This window comes from Xenopus laevis, chromosome 5L, assembly GCF_017654675.1.
Source record: "Xenopus laevis strain J_2021 chromosome 5L, Xenopus_laevis_v10.1, whole genome shotgun sequence".
Classification (NCBI taxonomy): Eukaryota; Metazoa; Chordata; class Amphibia; order Anura; family Pipidae; genus Xenopus; species Xenopus laevis.
Window position 1 is genome coordinate 110,959,523 of NC_054379.1, and position 27,790 is coordinate 110,987,312.

At 37.9% G+C, this 27,790-nt stretch overlaps 1 protein-coding gene across 2 annotated transcripts in view; it reads right to left on the reverse strand.

Moving 5' to 3' along the window:
- The window catches only part of p3h2.L (prolyl 3-hydroxylase 2 L homeolog), a 109,378-nt gene extending 81,879 nt beyond the window's left edge, over positions 1-27,499 (reverse strand). Inside the window, exon 1 of one of the 2 annotated variants that reach the window (XM_041563260.1) lies at positions 26,803-27,499. In XM_041563260.1, the coding sequence (XP_041419194.1) occupies positions 26,803-27,210 (408 nt within the window). In that variant the 5' untranslated portion in view covers positions 27,211-27,499. The remainder of the gene's footprint in view (positions 1-26,802) is intronic. The other variant, XM_018263593.2, reaches the window with a different exon arrangement.
- Positions 27,500-27,790: the final 291 nt, after the last annotated feature.

A 27,790-nucleotide genomic window follows, 5' to 3' on the forward strand; every position in this document is an offset into this window, starting at 1 on the left:
GTGGATAAATCAGCCAGGACTGACCCAGGTTGAGCAGATAGGTCCCTCTGTAATCATATTTAAAAACGAGCAACGCAGGGGCTGGTGTGGACTCGGGTAGCCAACAGGTAAGGGCAGGCAGAGAAAACTTTTCTCCACTGCATGACTAACACATCAGGACAGCAGCCTCTCATGCCAGCACACTTATTTATATAAAGAGAACTGTTCACTTCTCTGGGTCTGCTCTGTGTTGCTGCTGTCCATCAGCTGAATTAGTGCAGGAGGGGGGCAGGGGGGTTTGAATTACACTCAGGAACAGATGCAAGAAGTGACAAGCACAATGAAGTACTCCATGCCGGACCTGGATAGCAGCACACAAGAGATCCAGTAGATCAGGGCCAGCAGGGAGGGCAAAGTTCCTGGGTTAGCGGGGCCCACCGGGTTTTTTCCCGGTGCCGCGGTGGCCCAGTCCAACCCTATATGGATTTGATTATTTTGTCAGTCTTTGTAGCTATTAAATAACCTATATGGTTAGGTGTAAGATGTAGTAAAGCAAGCATACAACTTATAGTAGGAAAAGGTTACTATTTAGCAGTATTTTAAATCACCAGGACTCCATGCCGTAATATACTCTCTGTCAACCACTCTTTCTTTAACAATGGGTCTTTATATATTGCCGCAGTGCCAGCATTGTTTTACCCTTATGTATTGAAGAATGCTAGCAGTTGTAGTCCAGGAACAGCTGGGGACCGAAAGTTAAGAAACAGGGAGGCTCATTTATCAACACTGGGCAAATTTGCCCATGGGCAGTAACCCATGGCAACCAATCAAATTGCTGCATTCATTGTTCTACTTGCAGCTGGCTTTAAAAAGCTAATCACTAATTGGTTGCTATAGGTAATTGCCCATGGGCAAATTTGCCCAGTGTTGATAAATGAGCCCCAGGATGTTTTTTTGCCATTTATTACTTTTTTTTTACAGTTCTAAGCAGATTACTTTACCATTGATGTGCCAATTATTATTATGCCAAAATGGTGCGGTTGAAGTAGGGCCTAATATATCATGGGTGTAAAACATGCCAAGTTATTTTTGTAGGCCCCGACTTCAGATCCAATAACACAGGACAGGTGTACAAAAATAGAGGGTTCTACAACTGCAATACTAAAAATGTAGTATACCTCCTGGAATGCAATCATTGTAACAAGCAATATGTGGGCCGTACATCCCGCACTCTAAAAGAGAGAGTTAGGGAACACATCAGGAGCATAATCAATAAGGAGGAAACCACCCCTGTAGGGAGGCACTTTAAGACATGCTCCCTGGGTGGCATCAGGGACCTAAAAGTTAAGGTAATTGAAAAAGTAAAAATACCCAATAGGGGAGGAGATGTCATCCATGCATTAAATCTTAGAGAGGCCTTCTGGATTCTTAAATTAGATACCAGAATCCCTAACGGTCTCAACTTTAAACATGACATCAGTTATCTATACTAGACTCGTTACCCTTATAATACCTTAAGCAGAGTAGGTGTTAACCTCCACTTGTCGGTCATTTCACACCTTTTTTCCATATCCCCCCTTTTCCTTTCTCCCCTTTCCTTCCCCCCCCTCTCTTTTTCCCCCCCCCCTTCTTTTCTCCTCCCCCCTCCCACCTCCTCCACCTCATCACCTCTAATCAGCCGTAAACCGAACTAGACCAAAACACATTATGTATTTTTATGTCCATAGTTTGTTTGGGTTTTAACCTTTTTTTAACAACATTACCAGGCAAGACGTTTTAAAGATATTTAAATAAAAAAATAATATGTTTTTATTGAGTACCCACTAGGGGTCACTGTCATTTCTTGTATAAAATGTGGCTGTTTGGTATGCACTGTTACCTATGACTAAGGGATCATTTCCCGAAACGCGTCAGGATATACAGCAGTAATAAATCTTCTCCAGAAGTGCCGTCAATTTGTTCCTCCATTCCTAATATATCATGGGGGCTTGAAAATATAGTGGGGTCGTAGGTTACATGAAATATAGCTGCAAAGGGCTTGGAGGAATGGCTGCATGACCCTGCTCACCCTGAGGGAATGACCATGTTAGTGTAGAATTGTAAAGGGATGGATTAGAAAAGGAGGGGTACAGATAGGTGAGGAGGAACAAGCCACCATTTTAGGATGGTGTGCATCGAGCAAGGTCCCCATCCACCCTCGCTAGTATTGGCGAAGGTTTTGTTTTGTTCATTTTCTGTTTTACTAGTTATAACTCATGTGTTTTGCACTCTGGTAACTAATAAAGCTGTGGCCAGTATCATCTAAAAGGTGATCGTGTCACACAATTAAATTGTAAGTCCGCAAGGTGAGTGTATGGTGGGTGATGCATGGCTCATTAAATACTGTATACAGTATATCCTTCAAAAGTAAACTACATTTTTTCATATCATTACTAAAGAAGAGTAGTCCCTAGAATGGGTCATTGCATTTCTTATCATTTGCTATGAGTCAACATTTTCCACAAGACTGAACAGAAAATAAATCATGAAAATAAATAAGAAGGAAGAATAATAAGGAAATGGCAAGCCAAAACAAACAAAATGACTACTCATCAAAGCTTACAATCTAGAAAAAGACTTTTAAAATAGTTGAAATCTATAGGGAAAAACAATGTCATACAGTATTTGTTGTGTTTAAACAACCCAAATCATCACCACGGTACATTAACAAGAATGTAACAATTAAAGGGAACATAGCTCTATAAATAACTGCTGGATAAATATACCCATATAAACAGACTGAAATCATTATGGGTTAGTAATATGTGAACTAAGGAGAAGAAAGGAATAAGCAAATACTACTGTAGGTGTAAATGTACCATTTCCTTATTTAAGATATTTGCAAAAACTAGAGACATTTACTTTAAAAAATAGTAAGTGATGAAGTGCAGAAAAGGCAGCTCCATAAAATCCCATGCAGTTAGGCAACCTAGTTTTGGCCTGACATATTTGTAACTTACCTGCACCCATGAGCTTCCAAATTCTATTACAGATTGAACACTATCTACACTCCAAAAACAAAATAATACTAGAGGGTTAATCATCTGATGGTGATAAAAAGGATATGTTATAAAACCTAATCACCTATAACAAAAAATCAGCACAAAACATTTAATAGTCATCTGTGTCAGGTAAATTTAGTTACCGGAGATCACTTGAGGTGAAAGACAAAAGTATATTTAACACAAGCTTTGTGGATTCTGAGTTTACAAAGAGTCAGGAAAAAAGGGAGTTGCCGATGGGAGTGCAGAGACATATTGCTCTACAGCACAGAAAAACAAAGAACTGCTCTTACAGCCAAGCAGGTGGCTTTGCTCTCAAGTCCAAGGTACTAGTGACCAAGGCTAGCTTGAGAACAGAATCCATCCAAGTCAGGGAGGCTCACATGGGAATCTGCATTCCCAGAATGTTATTCTCTCTCACCTGTTTAAAAGCAATTATCTAATTGGCTGATATGAGTTACTGCACCTGAGAATTCCAGAACCAGTGTAATCCACCAGTGTGCTAGAGCTAGAAAAATGGGGCAAAATAATCATGCACCAAAGAAGACCTGTTTTGTTCAGAACTAATGATGCTTGAGAAAGGGGTGTGACCCCGAAACGTTGCACTTCGCAATAAACACGCAAGGCAGCTTGCTTGCAATTATCCTGTGTGCCTTGTGATTCTTTCTGCTGGACTGTTTGTGAGGTGGCTGATCCTCTACCTTCGTGCACCAGGTGTCGTTACTTTAATTTACTAAGGGTGTGCGAGAGCCATAGTTGAACCCACAACAGGAATAGAAACACAACTAAGATTAACTTGGAGTGCCTATGTGATGTTTTTGGCTGACAGTAAGGGGGTTATTTATTAAAGGTTGAGTTGTGTTTTCCCAAAGAATTTGAGTTTTTCGAGGGTAGAAAAACTCAATTTTTTTTGGGAAAAAAACTTGAATTTTTCAAGATTTATTATTCCCAAAGTTGCTAAAAGCCCAAATCCGAAAATTATCCACTTAAAACCTGTCAAGTTCAAGTAGATATCAGTGGCATAGGTCCCTTTAACCATTTGAAGATCTTATTTTGCCTTCATGGATTTTGGGTTTTTTAAACTGGCTTGCGCTCAAAACTCGATAAATTCAACGTATTCAAGGTTTTTTAGCCCATAAACTCGATAAATTTGAGGTATTTGAGATTTTTCCCTGATTTTAAATAAGCAAACATTCTAGTGGAATTTATTTGAGGTAGACAAAATCCTCACAAACTTGACATTTAATAAATAACCTCCTAAATGTCTCACAGTTTAATATGGGTTACCATACCAGGGCAAGCATCTGGGTCACAATGGAGTATTAAAGGCATATTGAATACTAACCTTGTTAGGCAAGTTTTGACACAAAGGCATCACTAAGAAATGAGGACCCTGAAAGGGATATAACGATATACGCACACATCATGCTGCAGGAATTCATTTTTAGCAGATGTGCTTTCTTTGAAAGAGGATGAAGATATAAGTCTGTCTGGGGGTAATGGACCTTTCAGCTTTTTCCAGTAGCCGAGAAGCTACTTGAGGGATAATTATAGGGAGTTATAGGGTAACATAATAACCAAGAGATGTTTATAGGATACCATAGGGAGTATTTAAAGTTCTGCCTCAATTTCTTTAACAATTAAGTTTCTTGTAAAGTCAGAGGTGAATAATTTATGCATGTAAACAATGGACAATGGATATATATATATATATATATATATATATATATATATATATATATATATATATATATATATATATATATATATATATATATATATATATATATATATATATGTAAAATAATCCAGTCCTGCCTGGTGCACTCACAACCAATAGACAGCAACCGTCTGGGTGCAGGTCAGATCAAATGTTCATACATTAAAACAAAAGGCCGCACTCCAAGGCACTTCCTGAAGACGGCCGAGTGATGGAGCCGAAACGTTGAAATAAAGTTTACACTTTATTTTGCACTTAACAAGTCCTTGGAGTGCGATCTTTTGTGTTAATATATATATGCATATATGTGTGTATGTATATATATATATATATATATATATATATATATATATATATATATATATATATATATATATATATATATATATATATATATATAGATATAGATATATATATATATATTTATTTTTTTGCTACAATTATGACCACATTAGATGGATATCATACTGACTAACTTCAGTCAGTGTTTAGAACATTTCTCTCAGGGGTCCCAATTTCTATTGTCTATTGTAAAAGACATTTTACTGTACTCAAGTGTTTATGGAGACCCATTCTTTATTTTTGGGACCCCGGGCACAATTTAAAGGGATACTGTCATGGGAAAAAAAAAATTTTTCAAAATGAATCAGTTAATAGTGCTGCTCCAGCAGAATTCTGCACTGAAATCCATTTCTCAAAAGAGCAAACAGATTTTTTTTATATTCAATTTTGAAATCTGACATGGGGCTAGACATATTGTTAATTTCCCAGCTGCCCCGTCATGTGACTTGTGCTGTGATAAACTTCAATCACTCTTTACTGCTGTACTGCAAGTTGGAGTGATATCACCTCCCTCCCTTTCCCCCCCCCCAAGCAGCAAAAAAAAAGAACAATGGGAAGGTAACCAGATAGCAGCTCCCTAACACAAGATAACAGCTGCCTGGTAGATCTAAAAACAACACTCAATAGTAAAAACCCATGTCCCACTGAGACACATTCAGTAACATTGAGAAGGAAAAACAGCAGCCTGCCAGAAAGCATTTCTCTCCTAAAGTGCAGGCACAAGTCACATGACCAGGGGCAGCTGGGAAATGGACAAAATGTTTAGCCCCATGTCAGATTTCAAAATTGAATATAATATAAGTTACTATTACATTATACAATTGCAATTGCAGTTTTAAGTTACATTGGACTAAAACATCTTACTGAGCCTAGCACAGTCTGTACAAAGTGTCTGTTTCCATTCTGTAAAAGGTCCCAAATGTTTTATTTTGCGTAGTATTTCTTTTCTGACAACAATTTTGTTCTGTATTTATTTATTTTAATTAATGTCTCAGCTGGCAATAGGAGTCTGAAAAACCAACCTAACCACAGTCATGGAGAAATCATTATATTACGTTGAGGTCCCCATGCACGGTGGTTGATGTAACCAAGTGCCTACAGAGGTTGGAAAATATATATATATATATATATATATATATATATACACAGAGGGCTGTCATAAGAAATGTCTATCACTGAATAAATTCAGGGCAGAGCTATATACTGGGAATCCAACAAGTTTCCCATGTTCACAGGGGCAATGTTTGCTTTTCATATACTGTAGCTGCAAATGGACAGGAGTGTGCCCCACTTCTATGTAGTGGAGCATCAAAGAGAGCTACACTTTCATTCAAATTGTAGATGCCCTAAATGTAATAAATGTATAGTCTCCAGGATATTTATGAAGTGGTACTGTCAGGCCACAACTATCTAAAACTCTGAAGTGGTCTAATGGAAAAAGTTTTTTCCAACATTTAGGCCATGGTTGTTATTTGTAATACATGTGTAAATTTGTTAGTGTCAGTCCCTATGCTTTTCTTGGAAATGGATTGTCCCCTGAGTGGTGAGAATAAGTTTATTCATTGCTAAAAATTAAACTAAAGCCTTCAGAATCTAAGTACATCACTTTTTGATTGTTATTTAAACTATAACGTACTGCAGTTACACATGGGTTACATTATACAAATATTTCATTATATTTAATTGAATAAATGCAAGAATCTCATAGTGTAATTGTAATCCCACTTTGGGAATACACAGAGTCACTGTATTATAGTAAGACAATAATGCTCCTAAGACCACAGTATATTTAAACAAAGGGTCAATACTGTTAACTGGACCCCCTCAGTGGAGAAATGTCTCACAGTAAAAAGAAGAAGGATTTATTATGTTGAGTTCTTCCATGAGCAATTATTACGAGCTTCAACACCTCATATTGCTCTTGTTAGGAGTCACACTGGGAGATCTCCTTTAACTCAAAGGTATATCTCTGTTACATTATATAAATACTTCCAATATGCATCTAAAACACATGCTTAAGCTGGCCATTGACCACAAGGATCTGATCGTACGAATCGAGGATTCGATTTTCGGACCGTGTGTGAGAGTCCTGATATTTTTCGCCGGGCGGAGATCGGTCGTTTGGTCGATCGGACAGGTTAAAAGATTTCTGTCGGCTGCGGGTAATATCTCTGCATGTATTGCCGATCGTACGATTTTCAGTGGGAGACTGTCACAATCTGATTGCAGTCAGGGGCAGAACATTGGCTCATCTGTTCTTTTGTACTTTATTTGATCGGAATAGTTAGTGGCAGGTCGGGAGATGGGGAAATCCGATCGTACCTTGATTCGTATGATCGGATCTTTGCGTCTGTGGCCAGCTTTAGGAGTGAATAGCAGCACTAGCAATGCAGTATATGCTATAGACTAATATCCACTTAATTTTGTGTAGAAGGCTTTCCATGTTGAACTAAGAAATTATTTCTAGATAAAAGATGATTTATTTGATCTAAAGTTTAACTGATCAGCCTATGTGAGATCTGATGCTAGTGACCCTGGTTCAAAACCTTGTGATATCTCCTTGTGATCCTGGACAAGTCACTTATGTGGTTAAGTAATAAAAGTCACTAATGTTGCCCAGAAGCAGCAACCAAAAAGCAGGTATAATTTGCTGGTCAACTGTTTAAAAGCAAACATCTTATCGGTTGCAATGGGTTACTACACCTGGGCAAACTTTGTGCCTTTTATCACATATAGGGTTAAATCTCCTGGTGTCCCAACATACGTACTGTGCCTTTAATGGATGACTTGGTTGCTGTAAAAGTGCTTTGAGTCCCACAGGAGAAAAACTTTATATAAAAAAATCCTTTTTCCTTTCCCCTTTGCCATGGACAAATATTAAGGATGGAAAGTCAAACTCATGGGAAATATGTTGCACACATGCTTGGTAGAGTATACAGTAGGTGCTAGAAGCACCAGCAATTTGTAATGAACATCTCAGATCAACAACCTTTGACCCTCCTGCTGTTTCTAAACTACAAATCCCTGCAATTAATTGTTGGGATATGTAGTGTATCAGGAACAAAAGAAGCAGTTCTTTGCACTAATGCATAAAATGAGATGTGTGTAAAACTAATAGAATTCTCTTGATGTAAAAGAGCTTACTTTCAACTGGTGTGGGTCCGAAACCTGGATTATTCACCTCGGCTGATCCCATTTTATACTGAGCTTAATATTGGTAACACTGTTTCTTTCTTCATGAAAGGAAGACTTCCAGAGAATGTGCTGCCAACATTCCACCTCAGTAGTGGTTTGTGGAGTTCTTCTGAAGTTCACTTGTAAACAGATTTTCAAGAGCCAATTGTACTAAAGAGGTACAGGCAGGAGACACGTATCTTATGGACTCTGCAAACATTATCGTCAGTTTAAAATATGATTACATACCCTTTTGGTACAATACCATGGCATCCTTTAAAAGGGAACTCTATTATAATGCATTATATGACTGGTGAACTGTTACTGAAATGAAACGAAGGTTAAAAATGTGACGTACTGTTAAGTATATCCCGAAAAAACAAAATACAATCAATATTTACTAATACGCATGTAAGCTGCCTTAGCGGACAGTCACCCTGCTAGATGTACAGTAACTCACACTACTTTATAATTATGAATGCCAGAATGCTGCCATTAAGCTTTATTAAACCTCTTTTCCAAATGCAAAGCAGTAAGAGGATGGCATGTGCATTTTTGTCATACCTGGTGAGCTATTCCCAGGTATAAAAAAAATTAAATATTAATATAATCTATATTTCCCTGTTCCAATATCTTTCCGGCAGTTCACATTAATATGGAATGTTCTAATTAGAGGCTTTAAAGTACAATGATCTTTTGAGTACTGAATGGTGCATTGACTTATAATCTTCATTACACACAGTTCCAAGCATGGGGTGAACCTTTTCAGCTGTTTAATATGTGAACAGGCTGCTGGATTTATTCCGAGGTGGAGAAAAATATGTGAACTACGCAAGAGCATTTATCAACAAAGAATAAAAAAAGTAGCAACGGAAAATATGAGGAGGGCAGTCTGTGCAAAGTGTGGTTTTAAATAACGAAGAACATGCAAAGGTTACTGTGTCAGCATCTGAATGTTATATTCCAAGGTCTGTGTAGGGCTCTTTCCCCTAGAGAACAGCTCTATAGGATCTGCCTATCATGAACAGAAGCAGATAAAAGCTTGTTGTGAGATAATGCAGCTAAGAAAAACATTATCTTTTAATTTGAAAAAGGTATGACACATTGCTGATTTGTCTCTGTGCAGCAAAAAATATATATTGTCCATGTGGAGTATTATCTATACGTCTATATTTAACAAGCCTTATGTGATGACACGTGTATTCTGAATTCCAAGGTCTAGGTCCAGTCCAAATAATGCAAACAGACAGCAAGCAAGATCAAAGAAAATCCTCACTAACTGGATTAATAGGAGTGAAAAGGTACTGTAATTTATTTCAAAGACTGGTATTTTTTTTTTGCAGGTTGTCTATGAACACATTCACAACACATTATCCAAGCAGCAGGAAAATGTGCCCAAATGACATCACTGTGACATCACTCAAGTGCAACTAATAAGCCCTATACAAGATCAAATGGTGGAAACTGAAAACATTTGGAAATCCACACAACACATAAAAGAGCATCATCACTACACAGATAGACAGGTTTGCATGAGAACAGATGCAAAGCAAACCTAGAAACATAGTTGCATAAAATTAGATACAAATGACTTGTCTGTTGACATTTAAGTTGCAACATAGTAATGTAATTTTAACTTCTACTATAAGGCTACCATATCTTACATAAATAAAGCATTAAATATTATGTAATGCCTGGCTGGTCATGCTAAACTATTCATCTGCTCCCATTACTGTTGATCCAGAGTAGCAAACCTAGGAATTATGCCTACTTCAGAAAGCAAATAGAATTTCTTCATGTCCTGCATTGTTATATTGTTTACCTGCTTGAGGTTACTTCTGTTACAAATATATTAGGACAGTGTGTCTACCAACAAAATGTCTGGCTTGGGACCACTGACAGCATCAGGTTTGAGTACAGGTCCACCAGATGACTTGTGTTAAAGGCAGACCTTTGTTTGTCCTCCCCACCACTGCCGACTAAGCCAGCAATCCTGCTCACTGGTGCACAGACATGCAACATAGCAAACTTCCATAAATAGTAGAAAGATTAAAACTTTTATTCTCAACTATTACTAAAGCTGGCCATAGATGTGCAGATTTTGTTCCCACATACAATAGACGGTCATTCGTTCCAATAGACCAACCTACCACTAAACATTCAGATTAAAAAAAGAAGTAAAAATAACAAATCAGACAATGTTCTGGTCATTAATTTACAGACAGCAATTGTACGAAAGTTACGTCCGACAAATAGCAATGACACTCACCCATTGATATTGTCAGATAGGCAGTACATGCAGGGATATTATCATTATCCAACAGAAATCTTCTAACCTGTCCATTCTATTAAAGACAGCCATGTTACAAAAAATATTTGGACAATCCACACATGGTTCAAAAATCTTACTAATTGTGTTATTATTGTGTTATTGGCAGTTAACATTTAAAGGGTTGACAAACAGCTAATTGCAAAACAAAGAATTATGATTATACTGAAAGTGAAAGAAGTACTTTATACGATTTAATTAAGTAGAACAAAAACAAACGAGCTTCTTTTTGATATATGCAATGCAGGCAATGCAAGTGAATTAGATATGAGTTTATACACATAGGTGGGAAAAATAGTGATTGCAATATAGAAAATCCCACGGAAATCAGTTTTATGAAATAACACATCTTTGCCAATATTTTTTTCATGAATATGCCCAGATGTTAGACAAATACCACAAAAAATAGGTGATAGATCACTGCCCCATCAACACACACACTATAACTGTATTTCATTCTCTTTTACCTTCTGTCCACTGAATACTCAATATTGGAAGCAATACATATTCTTTCTAAGACCATAAACACAGGGGACGTTACAACAGAATGCCATGGACACATGCTTAGTTTCTATATTTCCTAGTTGTGTGACACTGAAGGGTCATTTAAAATTAGTGTATTAAATGCTACTTCCTTTAATGTTTAGATGATAGCCCTCCACAGTTACTGGTTCACTGTTTTGAACAGTACACTGATTTAGTTGCACAGTTTTGTTTTTTAAAAGTGTTCGCCAAAGTCATGGACCACTAAAAGTGACTGAATATTTCCACCTAACCCGATGATGACAAGGTCTTCACATATTAAGGTATAATCCAATCATCATAAACAGGTTTCTGACACATTTATAGAAGGGTGTTGTGTTGGTTCTAATACTGCTCACTATAGGTTAACAATATAAACAATGCTCTGTATCGTTCCTGGGTTGCAACCCTTTAAAGAGCTCACAAAATAGACAAGCACAGACCGTGCTCCACAACATAGTATAAATAATGTCTCTAAGGTTGTAAAGAACTTTTAACACATACATTCTGCTTTTCACTAGTGGTGGTGGTTACATGGATGTGAACAGCTGAAAGGTGTTACTTACACAACTAAAAACTAAGCATTAAAGTTCTTTAAAACCTTTGAGGATATTATTTTTACCACTTTAAAGTTAAACACAGAGCAAAGTGGACCAAGTGGTCTTACACCAGTGAAATGCCCACTAACATTAGATAATTGTATAATACGTTATAAATGAACCAGTGGAGATTTAAAACACATAGAAACAGATGTGTAGAACCCCTCATATATCCTACATGTTTAGAAGAAAATCTAACATACTGTATAGTGTTATGCTCTAGGCACGAATAACAAGATCCAGACAATGCCTGCTATGTAGACTGCATTGTCAAATGTCATCTAAAACAATGAAGCTGTGAGGATTTAAAAAATGTTCTACCATCAAACATACTCAGTGGAAATGAATTAACAGCTACTTTCTGCCAATTAAAAATATTAACGTTAAAAAAGAAACATATAAACAAGAATTCTGAGATGTAACCTCAGACAACATTGAAGTTTTTTTTTTTTATAGAGCAGCAGCAAATTAAAGTCTCCTGAGCTGTCAGAAAGGGTGCCTCAGTAGATGCTTCATGTAAAAAGGACAGCTTGCTTCTGATTACGGTAAATACTCTCCAGGACTACTTATTTTTGTGGTTACACTGTAGTTTTTGTTTTCCACAGAGTGCTTACATTGGCACAAACTGGATTATCCTGTTATAACACTACAGGCCATTTTTTTTTGGTGTCTAGACGATAGTTTTGTCATTTTGTTCAAAAACTAAACATGGGCCAGTTAATGAGACTTAAGGCCAAATTCACTAAAGGGTGCTTTTTGCACCTGTGAAGGCTTGGTCACACTTCTCACCACTTCACCAGGTGCAAATTCCATACCACTACGCAAATTCACTAAAATGTGAAGCCAAACGCGGGCGGTTTCGGTAATGTAAATCCATCAGCGAGCATTTCATAGCTAATGTTAATTTCTGCCAAGCGGATTTTTGGATTTGGGTTTTTTGCAGCACCAGGGTATAATCAATCTCGAAAAATTTTCTATTGAATTTTTTTTTAACATTCTTCAAGATTTTAACATTCGGAAATGTAATAAACAACCCCCTTAAACATCAAACAAACCTAATGGGATTGTGTGCCTTCAATAAGGATTCATGATATCTTAGTTTGGATCATGTACAAGCTGTTTGATTATTAAAGAGAAAAAGGAAATAATTTTTTACAATGTGAATCTATAGAAGATAGTAATTTGGAGCTTTCTGGATAATGGGTTTCTAGATAACAGCACTCTGGTTAGAGAGCTGTTAAAAGAAGAGCTGATGCAGCACAGTTCCAAACATGCCCCTGTCCCAACTTTTGTGAAACGTTACTGGCATCAAGTTTAAATCAAGCATATATTTTACTGAAAACCATTTTTACCTTTTGCAATTGAGTACAGGAGCCAAAATGAGTTCATGTCATTCTCTATTAATTTACAATTTACAAAGTGTCTCAAATTTTGAGGAAACAAGGATGAACTTCTGACTAGTTCTTTAGTTACATCAATACTGATAAAGGCTAGAGTCCCAGACGAAACGTCAGTTCTTTTCAATAAGTTCTTTTCCGCTTTTTAGGAGCTAACAGGCTATCTCCCACTGTTATTCAAGCACAACAGTGCAGCACAAACTTATCTTCCTTGGAGGTCAGCAATGCAATGACTTCTATTTCCTGCACTCTCTGGAATCTAATATAACGGAACATTTTTATGCACAGCCTTTTCCCATTGGAAAATCCCCATCAAGCACCAAAAACAAAGCTGCAAATGAAATATATTCACTTTCCACCAGTTTTGTTTGGGCTATCAGGAGTAAGATAAATGAAACATTAAGCAAGTGGATAAAAGACTATTTAACTCCATTATTCCAGACTATGAAATCTTCAGGCTCTGTGAGAAAGACGTCACATCATTAAATAAGAAATCACTCACAACTGAACATCACCACATGGATCTGAGGAATTGGGTCTGTATTACCAGTAGTATATAAAGATAATAAGCCAGATTCAGTTAGTAAATTATCCAGCCGGCATCCAGCACATAGTACAAAAAGTAAAACAAAGACACACACATTTAAGAAGTGCCACCTACCACTAAAATCTGGGTATAAATATTATTCCACACCAGCATTTACTTCTCACAGGCGCTGGCAAAGATAGTAGGTAGAAGGACAGTTCATGATGAGTAGCAAATATTTCTGAAGTAATAAATGAGAATTTGCAAGGGTACAGAAAATAGTAGCTGACAGACTGGTTTGCCAGGCTAAAATTCATCAAAAGCTGGATTTGACTTTTTAACTTATTACACACTGGATTGGTTGCAACTTTGAGGGGCACACTCTAACAATTATGTAAATTAGGGAACTCTTAAAATCAGTGAGGTTTCACTGATGAAGATTTTTATTTTACTGAACAGAAATTCAGTCACCTTTTTGGCTAGAACATATGCTATTGTAGAGAATCTGGTGTAAACTCCTAATTATCTTTTTGATGTCTGTTGTTCTTTGATACAATCTATGATCTTCATTTGTTTGAAGAGAGAGTCTCCTGGGGGAACCTTTCATCATCCCTGATATTTGCTAATGAGTATGTGTGTTTGGAGATGTCACTTGGACGTGTAAAAATATTATGTCACTTTAGGGCAAAACATAAAAGTACATAGTTGAAATTCCAAAAACCTTAGATCAGACTAAGTATTGCTCACTCATACTAGCCCAGGACACAATGATGCTTTATAAATATATTTCTGCACAGCTGTACTGGAGAGTCAATGAGCAATGTTTTTTGGCAAATCTTACTTACATATACAGGTACACACACATACAATGCATTCCTACACTGATTAACTAAACTTGTTTCAGCTCTTTTTTACCTCTTGCATCTTTACTGTTTGTCTTTTTACATGTAAGCTGTATGTTCAGGGAATACATCCCTTTATTGTACTGCATTGTGGAATATGTTTGTGCTTCATAAATACGTATTAATAATAGGTCTAGTGATCTAGTTAATAAAACAAAATCAGCCTGTACCATATGGTATCCCAGGAAATAGACCTACGTTGGGCAATGAGTCAGTGCAGTGCAGGGGGGTTTTATAGGCAGACTAATGGCTTACACCGATCACCTGTGGCCAAATTGGTAACAAGTGAAACAAGCCATGCTTACAAGTTACAAGGCATAGCCATAGGGGTGAATCAGGGCCTTAGCTGTCTGCTCACATAGAACAGAGGTAACACAGATAGCACAGAAACATCAGGTCCCCGGTTTAACTCCAGGCAGGTTATTACACATCCAAAATTAAATCTGTAATAACTGGCAGACCTGATATTTGCTTGGCAGGGTGGGATTTTTTGGTGATTTCTAAAACCTTGCCGCTAATCCTTTATTTAAAACCAAGAAAGTAAACTAAAATGGCATATAACACAGGGAAACTCTAATAGATGGTTGATGAATAAATCTGCCATGAAAGGGCAAAAATTAGTGAACAAATGACAATCTTTGATAATTAAATAGGACAATGTTAATGTCCTCCCTCCCCCTGGAATCTCTGTTGGCAGAAAAAGGTCAAATCTAATATGCATAATTGCATATGAATGATTCCTAATTAAACTGCCATTTTGCAACTATTACAGAACCATCTGGCAGAAATGCACTGTCTTTCCATAGAACTGCACAAGTGAACATTTGTTCTGCATTAAGGTCATTTACTTTTAGGAAACAGGTTTATTTTTTTACTGTCTCTTCCTAAAATTCTTACATTAAAATTGATTTTATAAAGGGCTGTTTGACTGAAGATAATGAGAATAAATGTATCTCTACATAGCTTTTTTTGGCCTTGATTATGCCCAAGCACACCTTGATTTTCCATTAGAGTGATACATTGAACAAGTATATGTAACAAATAAGGAGTCTACTGACCTCACAAAAGTCTGTAATATAATTATATCAGAGATGACAAAACTTAAATATCATGAAATTATACAGGTATGGGACCTGTTATCCAGAATGATCAGGGCGTGGTGTTTTCCAGATAAGGTATCTTTTCATAATTTGGATCTCCATACCTTGTCTATTTAAAAAAAATATTTAAAAATGAATTTAACCCAATAGGATTATTTTGCCTACAATAAGGATTAATTCTATTTTAGTTGGAAACAAGTACAAGTCACTGTTTTATTATAACAGAGAAAAAGGAAACCATTTTTAAATTTTGAAAAAATTTCATTAAAATGAAGTCTATGAGAGAGGACCTTTTCATAATTCAGAGCTTTCTGGATAATGGGTTTCCGGATAAAGGATCCCATACCTTTATATTTTTTATTGAACAATGTATTCTGAATTATTTTTGACCCCCAAGCAAACTACATTTTACAAAAAACACCAGTTCCAAGTCTCCCCAAATGAAAACATTGACTAAAATTATAAAACTTCCTTTACTAATTAGTTGAGCACAATATTTATGCTACCATGTTGGTTCTTGACATTATTATACATGATATTGTTACTGCATTTATCCTGCTTTGCAGTATTACACAATGTATGTGGTGTTAGAACTGTGTTTATCATACAGTGTTTTCTGGAGAAACTCTACCTAATATTGATATTGCAAATCTCTCATAATGTGTTCTGGGGGTATGATATTGGGACTGAAATAATATTGGAGTTTTTTTGTGGTCCATGTAGTGCAGTGATCCCAACCAGTGGTTTGCGAGCAATATGTTGCTCACCAACCCCTTGGATGTTGCTCTGAGTATACTCAAAGCAGGTGCTATATTTTAAAATTCCTGGTTTGAAGGCAAGTATTTTGGTTGCATAAAACCAGATGTACTGCCAAAAAAGAGCCTCCTGTAGGATGCAAGTCCACAAAGGGACTACCACATGGGCAGCCACAGTACTTATTTTCCACCACCTACAAAAAATGTTCATGTTTGCGTTGCTTCCCAACTCTTTTTACATCTGAATGTTGCTCATGGGTAAAAAAGGTTGGGGAATAAATTAACCTCCCTAAACAGGAAGAACACCTAGGTGTTAATATATTTGTCTTGTTTTTAATAGGTGAGGTCTGGGTAAAGTAATGGGGAACAAAGTGAGGACAGGTAAGCATCTGCATCATAAAAATGCACTTGGTATTTTTAACCTTTGAAGAAAATTATAGTGCTTAGCAAGGAATGATAAACTGAGGTCCAGTGGTGCATGGACATTGAGGAGACAGCACCCAGTGTGAGCAAATGCCAGATAGTTTGAATAAACCCCCGCACTGCAGCCTAGAATCCTGCAGGCAATTCCATCATGCCATTGACAGCTGTAAGAAGTTGAATTCATTTCAACTGAAGAAATACAGTAAAATGCCCAGCCAATTTCTAATTTTGTTTATTATTCTGTGTATTTGAAAACCATGAGCACAGCATTGCCAGCGGGTCTAAGCGAGTAATAAATAATGTGCTGTGGTTATGTAGAAATACCAACTGCACATTGTATTGGATTGCACAATTTGTTTTATACACTGGTGTCTTAGTGTTAACACACAGCTTCAGTTTGCACGAGGCCTGTGTTTTCAAGTTACACTTGGGGGTGTTTGCTATGGTCCTTCATTAAAATATGCTCATTGTCTTGTCTTCTGTAATACTGAACGTCCTTCTAGATCAATCATGCCTAACAGGTGGCCAGGGGGCTGCACATGTCTGCTGTGTGCTCAGCTGTGGCCCCTGTGGTCTGGGTCCCACTGTAAAGATTTCCTAGTGTGTTTAGAAATGTTAATATGCATGCACATCTGTGACACAGGACACCAAGACAAATGTGCCTTGGTATATCTTTTACCCTGTGAGTGGGGGGAGAGAGAGCGTAAAGAGCTGGAGATGTCAGGGGCAGGAGAACAGCGAAAGGACAGACATTAGTAAAGTAGTGGTTAGGAGGGTGAAATTCTGTGGACAATTATTTGTAGTTATTGTCTTCAACTAGATCATGTCACCAGCCAATAGGATTAGATGTGCAAGCAGCATCAGATTGCATTTTCTGAACTATTTGAGAACTAGAGACCTATTCGCCCTTTCATGAATAATTTGATGCATCATTTAATTTACATTTTTGTAATGGTATGAAGCCAGGTACAATATAATAATTAAAATGTATTATACAATAGAAGTGTTTAGGAGTCTGTAGATGTTTTGTGCATTCAGATGAATAAGTGCTCTGTGTTTGTCACTTTGCCCTTTAAGTGACAGTTTTCATGTGGGCTCCTTCTTCATAGCTGGAGCAGGCTCAGTAAAACCATTGTATGATGGCTAACATTCACTTAATAGTTTGTAAGTTATAACCAGTGATGTTCCCTATTAATTATTCTTGTGTTTCCAGTTTTAGCATATATATTAACACTTTGTTATGATATACAAAGAAAATAATCAAGTCTTCCCAAATACACACACACTTTCCCCTCCATACACACTTTCACATTTCACTTATACATGTATACATACTATTGTGCAACTGCACATATCACTCCACTTTGTTTTTAATTACACCACTTTACTTCTTTTTTTCTAAAATGGGCGTTGGTTTAGGCAGTCTCTCCCTCTTAAAAGCCGCTCAGCAGTTGGCGGGGGAGGATTAAGCACAGAGTTTGAAACCAAGGCACAGGAGATGTTTACATAAAAAATTGGTACTAAACAGAGATGTAAAATTCCATTTTTTACTATGATTAGAGGTAAATAAGTTAGGGACCACCATGTGGGGTTTTACCTTGACGTGGTATGGTGGCTTATCAATATTATGATCATAACTTTGTAACAAAAAAACCCTGTTTCAAAATAACATGCACTTGCATATTTACTTGAATCATTTAGACAGGGCTCTAAACGTTTTGAAATTGGCCTCAGGTGTGCACCCACAACCCCCCCATTTTTGTATCTGTGTTCAGATGTGTTTTAAAATCAGAGGCTAGGGATGGGCAAGCCTGCAGCATGTTCCAGCAGTGTTACTGACTCAGCACTGTGTACCAGCTGGATGCCTGCTTGCATGGCTATGCAGCTATAACAGTAGGTACAACAAAACAGAGTGAACGCAGACAAATGTTATTTTGATCGCAGTAAAAACACATTACTCTAAAAAATTTTATCACTAACAGTGATGACCTCTAGGAGAAAGTTGTAGGCAGACAGGCGGTATGACACAGCAGCATTACTATTTGACCATTTCTCTCCACACTCATCCCATATTAGCTAATTTGCATCTACCACTTACTCTACCAGACAGCAGGTAATTGTGTGCAGACCCATGAAAGATACTGTAGGTACAGATTGCCACCCTTGCCTTGGGAGCATTAGTTCCCTGACCTGGCTGATGGAAGAAATGTGCACAAGACATGTTCTACAACATCTTCTCAGCTTGAAAACTATAGGCCTGTTAGTTTGACATCAGTGGTAGAAAAGCTTTTGGAAGGGATAATAAGGGATAAGATACAGACTCATTTAATTGCCTTCTGTGAGGAGGTGAGTAGGAACCTAGACTTGGGGATGGCAGTGGATGTGATTTAGTTAGACTTTTTTTTAAATGTTTTTTATTTATTAGTTGCATCTTCAACATACGGAAATAAAGGATAATTTTACAATGATATTCAAAGCGTACATTGATTATTCACATGGGTTGAGGGACTGTACACCGAAGTAAGAGTCGTCTCTGAATCAATGATTTCCACAAATGAAGAACAAACCCTTATTTTTTGTATTAAAACTCAAACATTCAAACAGGGGTGCAAGGGGGGGGGGTAATTTAGGCCGTGTGGGCATGTGTTAGCTTCTGTTCCCGTATACAATAGGAATTGCTAAATAGATCTACTTATAATTTTCTAAAGAATTTGATACAGTACCACACAGAAGGTTTCTGGTTAAGTTAAGGAATACTGGTCTATAAAATTTGTACTTCTGTATTTGGTCCTTTGCTCATTTACTAATGACCTGGAGGTGGGCATTGAAAGCACCATCACTATCTTTGCAGATGAGAGTTAAATGTGCAAAACTATAAGTTCCATGCAGAATGTGGCCACTTTGCAGGCAATTTGACTTTGAAAGAAAATTGAATTGAAAACTGGACAGCAAACTGGCAAATGAGGTTCAATGTTGAAAAGTGCAAGGTTATGCACTTTGGTAGAAATAACATACATTTGAGTTATACACTAGTATGTTGGAGGTATCCTTAGTTGTGAAAGATCTGGAGATTTTTGTAGGTAACAAGTTGTGTAATTCCAGGCAGTGTCACTCAGTGGCAACTAAAGCACATAAAGTAATGTCTTGAATAAAAAATAATGGTATTAACTCGAGGAAGGAATACATAGTTTTTGCCTCTTTATAGGTCCCTGTTAAGGCCTCACCTTAAGAAGCATATTAATGAGTTAGAGAGTGCAGAGACGTGCAACTAAACTGGTAAGTGGGATGGAGGATTTATACTATCATGGTTGGAGTTGTTTTTTGGGAATAAAAGGTGATTCCTTTTTACAAGTACATTAGAGGACATTATTTCCCATAGAATAGATAAAAGAATAAGAGGACACCCCTTTAGACTAAAGGAACAGAACTTTCATCTGAAGCAGGTGGTTCTTCACAGTGAGGGCATTGAGGTTGTGGAATACCCTGCCAGGTGATATTATGATGGCAGATTCTATTAACGTCTTTAAAAGTGGCTTGGGTGATTTCTTGGACAAGTATTCAGGGCATTGCACCTATACCCACCTATTGAAAATTCTTAACACATTAGCGCTGTCACATAACGTCAATGTCAGGCATCAATTCTTGCTTAATATTGGGGCTTACCGAATAACAGAGGAATTCATGAAACATATGGCTACAAAATGGGGCTTTATTGTGCTGCTCTTGGCTGCATGGAACCCCCACCCACATTGAAACCTAAATATAATGAAAACAAGCTTTGTTTTTATTTATTTAATTTTTAAATTCCAATGGCAAAATTCCTTAGTTAGGCAAATACTGGAGTATTGTAAATATTTCACCAGCGATAAATTTCAACTTTAAAAGGATCATGAAAAGCTAATTGTGCTACCCATTTTGCCAGCACCAATTGAGTTACAGCACATAGTATGTACAACTTCTGGTAGAGGAAACATATCATGAGGAAACTAAGCACTTCATTATGAAACTAGAGATAGCCTGAAACCTTGGAAATGCAACTAAGGCCTGATAACTTCATGTGAATGAATCTAAAGCAATAGGATACTGCACTCTAACATAGCACCAAGGCTTAGTAGGTTCAGATGATTGGCCTTGTATAACGGTCAGTGGAGTGTAACATTCTAAGGATGCTCTCTAGAATGGAACGTGTAGTGCCCTGTATACACATTTTCATGCATTGCCCCAATTGCATTAGGAGCATATCCCCGCTCATGGATACATAATGGAATTATGGAAGAAAACACTTTGCATTGTTAGTAAAAATATGGCATTTGCATCTGAAACTGTATTTTGCACAATGCACATGATCTTTTCTGTGTCTGTTGGAGATACTTAGAATGGAATTCTATAAGCTATTAACCAAAAATGTTGAACACAAACCTGGAGATACCAGGATCTCAAGATGAAACCCTGAGAATACCCAGTTGTCCACTAAGCACCCCCTTTAACGCCACATGTGCCAGTAAGATCACTGAAAAACATCCAATGAGTAACTCTTTACATGCCAGTGAGAAAGCATTACCTACACTACACTTGCACAGGCACCATAACAATAATGAAGTTCTACCCTTGAGCCCCAACACTGCTTGGTGCACTCTCCCTCTCTTTGCCTGCTTGGCTAGCTTGCGAAAAATACACCTGTGAAAAATCCATGATGGCTGTGTGTTCCACAGTGGAACACACATCTTGGATCCTTTCCTAACAGAAGAGACACGTCGAAGGTGATGAGGACAGCGGCAGTGGTGGCAGCATAGGGGTATGCATGAAAGATGGAAATAAATAAAAAATAAAGAGATACTGGCACAGTGGGGCCTCTAAATCACTGGGCCCTGGGCAGGTGCCCCTTTTGCCCATTTGGTAAAGCCCTGCCTATAACAGGTCAAGTCCTTTATAAGCATGATGACAAGATTAATAAACTCATGTAAATGTAAAACAGATACAATGTTTCCTTTGCTAACTTTGCCTTACTAAATAAACGCCTTTTTGTTTTGGACCTCAACATTGCAGCCTAAAAATAATACTTATCACAGGAAATGAAATGTGTGGTTTCATAATTAACCGAATGTTGCTGAATGGTTTTCCATGACATTTGTTTAAAAGTCTGTGGTCATGACAGGTGGCCCCATGGGAAAGCGCTTAGACAATATCTTCCAGAAGAAAATATGTACCCCTGTTATCATGCCCTTCTCTGTATTCCAGAACTCTGACTTAAATCAAGAAGGATGTTGAACTTTGAGATGAATACAAAGGAAGTATACTAGTTATCCAGCAGAAAACACTTATAATTATATTAAAACCATATAATAAAACCATTAATGAAATGAAAAAAGCTGCCAGAAAATGCATTAGGTAATTGCTCTGTCCAGACTTCCTCTTGTGTAAGCTAATTTTAAACTGTGCTTATTAAAGAATACATTTGGCATATTTACATTAATTTCATTAAATTGATTACAATGTGCTTTCTGTGTGTCGTGTGACACATTTGTTCCATGCCATTAATCACTGGCTGCCTTGTTCTCTCTTATAGAACCAACAAAAGAATCAAATGGTCCTAGATGTAATTATAGCGTGGTACTGCCCCTGTATAAATAACCTGAGCAAAAATACATTCCAGGATATATAAAAAATGATTATTACTTTGCAGTCTTTTTAAAAAGTCCAGTTGGCACATCTGTTTGAAACTGAGATTTAGACCTTACAATAAACCTGTCATTTATAGACCAAAAAACCACAATCCTCCGGAATTCTTCATGATGACTACCAGGTCATTTAAGTTATATATAACACCACACGTTTTCTTTCTATTTAAGATTTTTGTATTCTCTCACTTGTTCCACCTGCCATTTAAAGATGATTCTTAATGGGGAACTATCGCGAAAATGGATATTTAATAAAGCTTCCTCATACTGAAATAAGAAACTTTCTAAATATAATCAACTAATTGCATTGTTTCTGAAATAATCAAGTTTATATTCACTATTCCTCTCTCAGCATCTGTTTCTCTTCATTCTCTCTTCGTGTCAGACGATGAGACGAATGATCCAATATATCTTATAGGGGGGTTCCCCCTTTAAAGTGATACTGTCACCACAAAATGAACTTTTTTAATATATATCATAACATTTATGTTATGAATGCTATTTATAATTTTGCCATAAAAGTATCTGTCTGATGCATTTACATTACCTTTCTTACCCCCTTTTTTCCCCTATGAGGGGGCTGCCATATTTGTGCAGCAGGAGTCTGTTAGCATTAGAAACTGACAAGTTGAAAAGGAACAGTCAGGTTGACAAAACAGTCAGGTGTAGGAACTTTAAGTAACAATTACTTACAAAAGCAGAACTATCAGCAAAAAATGACCAACATGACCTATAGGTAACTTTTCATGTAGATTAATATTTTGAAAATAACAGTTTTAGTGTCAGTATCACTTTAAGTAAGGAAAGATCTTTTAGCACATAACCTAGATCTATCTTTAAAAATGTTCATTGCGGGTTGCTATGTGGCCACACCATGGATACATGGATACAATAAGCAAATTTATAAGCAAACAACTTAACAGCTCCTTCATTCTATAAGGAAGTCAATGTATTCACTCCAAGTTTATATTCAATTCGCAACCACTAATTTTAGAGGCAGCAGTAAATAGGATACAAACCCTCCTTAAATTAAATCCTTATTTACAGTTTAGGTCAGAAAGATTCTTTCTTTTATTAAAAAAAAGTCGCATCAGAGACACCAATAGCTTGCTATGGTAGCTTGTCGTAGGATTAGGCCAATCTCTGACCAATCAGCCCTCAGGCTGTAAGGACAAATTGTGCAAGGGGCAACACATTTGGATTGTTTCCTTCATTTGTGCAAACACCAGGAATAATCAAAAAAGCAGGAAGACAAAAGAAGCTATTGCGGTCTCCGGCCCGACCCCAAACAAACCCCACACCCAACCCACCTGCTCCTGTGCCATAACCTACCTGCTGTAAATGAGGATGACCTCCATTCGGACTATACTTTATTATTAATATTATTACTTTAGTCACTACAGAGCTTAATGGGAGTATAGAGTATTTTTATAAGCTCTACACATACCAAAAATACTGTATGAAACGGAGTTGGTACTTGAAAGGCAGCCTGTTGATAATGAACAATATTCATGTACTATAAGGTGGGTTAGAAAATTCCATCTATGTCGGGCAGGTCATGGTTCATTAGTAGATGAGGAAATGAAGTGGAGCCCAAGCTGCTCAACATGGCAGCTAAGGAAATCCATACCAGAATATTCTGAATATCTGAGCGCCTCACCACAGTCCCATACACCATCAGTAACCACTTTGGTTTGAGACAGCATGGGGCAAAATGTGGTGACCTTAGAGACATGAGGACACATTTACTTTTTTCAACACTGCATTCATCCATAAAGCCCACAGGCACTGATAGTCGGGCAGAATGCAATGTGCTAAAAACATGCTGGTTTGCATCTGTTTTTGTACTTCACTTTTGTAAAATGCAAAAGAACAAAATCCAGGTGCAAACCACCTGACCATCAGTGCCTGTGGGTTTCCTGGATGAATGCAGTGTTGCCTGTATTCCGCAGCACTGTGTTCATGAGGGGTGAGCTAAGAGAGCACATTAGGTGGCCCTTATCCACCCCAACATTGACATCAATCAGACATGCAAGTTAGGGAGCCCGGTGTGCAGTGAGGACAAGGCAACCTTTCTCCAGGGGCTAATGCTGGGTAAATGAGCACTAAGATAACAAGTGATTTTGTGCCCCTGAGTTGTCTAGCACTTGAAAAATAATGGCATGGATGGTACTTTGACTTTGAATGTGATTTCCATGACATTTAATAAAATTATGCCTTAGGGCACATAGGAGCAAATATTATCTGAACATGCACACATTGGCATTTTATGAAAATATTTTCTTCAAATAAATTTGAATGGATTAGACTCAGATACTGCCTGTTAAATGGGAGAGGCAATCTACCAGCATTTCCCTTTCCTTACAGATATTCATAGACTGTATATGACAGCCAGCCCAGATGTAAAAAATATTGGCAGAGCATATTTTAAATTTGCCATGGGCATTACATTTTCAGTGCAAACAATCTCTGTGGCAATAACAGAAATACTGGCATAAAGTTTTGTTTTTACTCTATGATTACTATATAAGATCTACTCAAAATTACAATAAACTTTGTTGGTCAATTCTACAAATGCCATCTTACCCTTTTAAATGATACCTTTAAAAGTGTGAAGTGGCAATTATTACATGCTCTGTAGTTACACCCCTGATTTCCTAGTAGACAAAGTATGAATATCCAAATTATGAAAGATCCATTATCCAGAAAACTCCGGGTCCCAAGCATTTTGTATAATAGGCCCCATGCCTGTAATATTATTGTGACAGTTAAGCCCTAAGTTGTAAAAGAAAATAAAGTGCCTAATAATATTAGATTTCCAATTACACTTTGGGGATCATTTACTAAGGCTGAGTAGTTAGAACATAACATTTGTGTAATTGCTTATATGGGACTTCAGCTGCTGCTTAAAGGGGTTTGTTCACCTTTGAGTTAACTTTTAGTATGGTGTAGAGAGTAATATTCTGAAATTATTTGTGGTTCTTATTCAGCAGCTCTTCAGTTTACAGTTGCTATGGTTCATTATTACCCTAGCAACCATGCATTGAGCCTGGAATATGATTAGAAAAGGGACTGAATAGAAAAATGAGAAGTAAAAAGTAGCAATAACAATAAATGTGTAGCCTTACAGAGCACTTGTTTTTTAGATGGGGTCAGTGACTCCCATTTGAAAACTGGAAAGAGTCAGAAGGATGTGGCAAATCATTCAAAAACTATAAAAAATAAATACTGAAGACCAATTGAAAAGTTGCTTAGAAATGGCCATTCTATAACATACTAAAAGTTAACTTAAAGTAGAATCCCACCCTTTACCAAAAAAAAACCTACCCCCGCACCCCACATAGACCCCTCCCCTCTCCTCCCCTCCAGCCTAGCTGCCACCCCAGGATCATGCCCCTAACTTTTTACTTACCCCTCAGTGCAGATTCAGGCATCCCAGTTCACTGCAGCCATCTTCCGGGTCTTCTTCCGGCAGTTCTGCAATTTCCGACCATTTCGGCTCATGCGCAGTTGCCGCAAACCGTTAAATTGCTCCAGCTGCGCATACGCCACTTCGCCAGTCTCCGCTTACCGAAGACCCGGAAGATGGACAGCTAGGCTGGAGGGGAGGGGCATCTACGTAGGGAGGGGTTTTTTTTGGTAAAGAGTTGAATTCTCCTTTAATGGCAAACAAACACTTTCAGTCACATGGTAGATACAGTAAGAATGTGAATCATATACCTTTCCTGAACAGACACTATAGCACAGGGTTCTGGGTTGTTTGTGCTCAGAGTCTGACGCACTGGCTGGTGCATATACGGGATGTGGGAATATACCTACCCTGTTGGTTTATGCTCATAGGGTGCATGGTCACAGACACTTAGCTGTGTGGTGTATTGTAAAAGACACATTTTGCACCCAATGAAGAAATCCAAAACAAAATAATTTGTCCTGATTTCTACTTTCAGTTCTGTCCCTATAGATACAGCATCTTGACTTGTGGCTAAAGAAAAACAGTCTCACGTGCCTTGAAAAACAATCAATACTGGGAGGGAAACAATGGTAGTGCATATATCAAAATCCACACATTTCACAGCCCTTTGTAAATATGCCCCACTGTCTCCCATGAGTCACACTCTGTGGTACACTGGTCTGGTACCGTTCCATGTTACAGTGAAATGTGCAGTAGCTGCTGGGACGTTATCCATAATAGTAGTGGAGCCTCCCAGCATTGTTTACATTTTAGTTCCAGAATGGGGAAGGCAGTTAATTGCACACAGGCTTCATGCCCCACACCATGGCAGCATCTGCACACACACAGCCTCCTCTCACTTACCTTCAAGTATGCCCTCTGCAGGAAGTTATAGGGGATCCTCCTGTAGAATTCCCCCTTGATATCCTCGCTGATTTGGTGCCGGGACACTGCCCCCAGGCTGCTCTCCTCACATTGCTTCACACAGGCAGCCCTGGACAGGATGACAGTGAAAAAGCTGATATCCCATAATCTGGGGAAGACTTCCAGTGGATATCTCTGTGTGCAGCCCAGTCTGCAGTTTAACTTGGTCTGCCTGAGTTGGGAGTAATTGCTGAGGGCCAGTTCCATGTAATATACCACCTTTTTGTAGTCATTCCTGTAATAGGCTTCTATGCCACTCTCATAGAGCAAGTCGTATGGCTCCAGGCTGTGGGTGAAAGGCTGCAGGAGGGACAGAAGTACTGACACAAAGAGCTTCTTGCAGATCATCTCTGCTCTGACCCCACTCTCACAGTCTCTGAATCCCTCTGAACAAGACTCTGGGCTTCTTCCCTAAGCACCATGTGCAGCTCTGACTCACACACACTGAGACTCAAGCAGCCGGCAATTCTTAAAGACACAGCCACTGCTTTTAGATAGAGTCCTCAGCAGAAGCCCTGAGGTAAAAACACCACTGAAGTTGTGCAGGAGGGGTCCAGCATACGCCTCTCCCCATGGCCGTTGTGCTGAATGTGTGCCAGAGTTACAGAGGAACTGCAAAACAGGTATTTGTGAACATTTTACTTAGCTGTTTAGTGCTGACATATTGATTACTGGGTATACACACACAAGTGTGACTGACCTGCCAAAGCTGCATTTCTTATATGGGGGAGATGGCTGAACATTCTCATATTTATTTACGCTTACTAGTGGATGACTTTAGTTTTTAAGTGGAACAACTTGAAAACCTCATCCTTAATGCACTGATCACAACATAAAGCAAATCATGTTCCTTATACAAACCCACTCCCCATCAATGGATAGAATTAAAAAAGTACATACTGTATGACTTGGCACATCCCTACCGAGA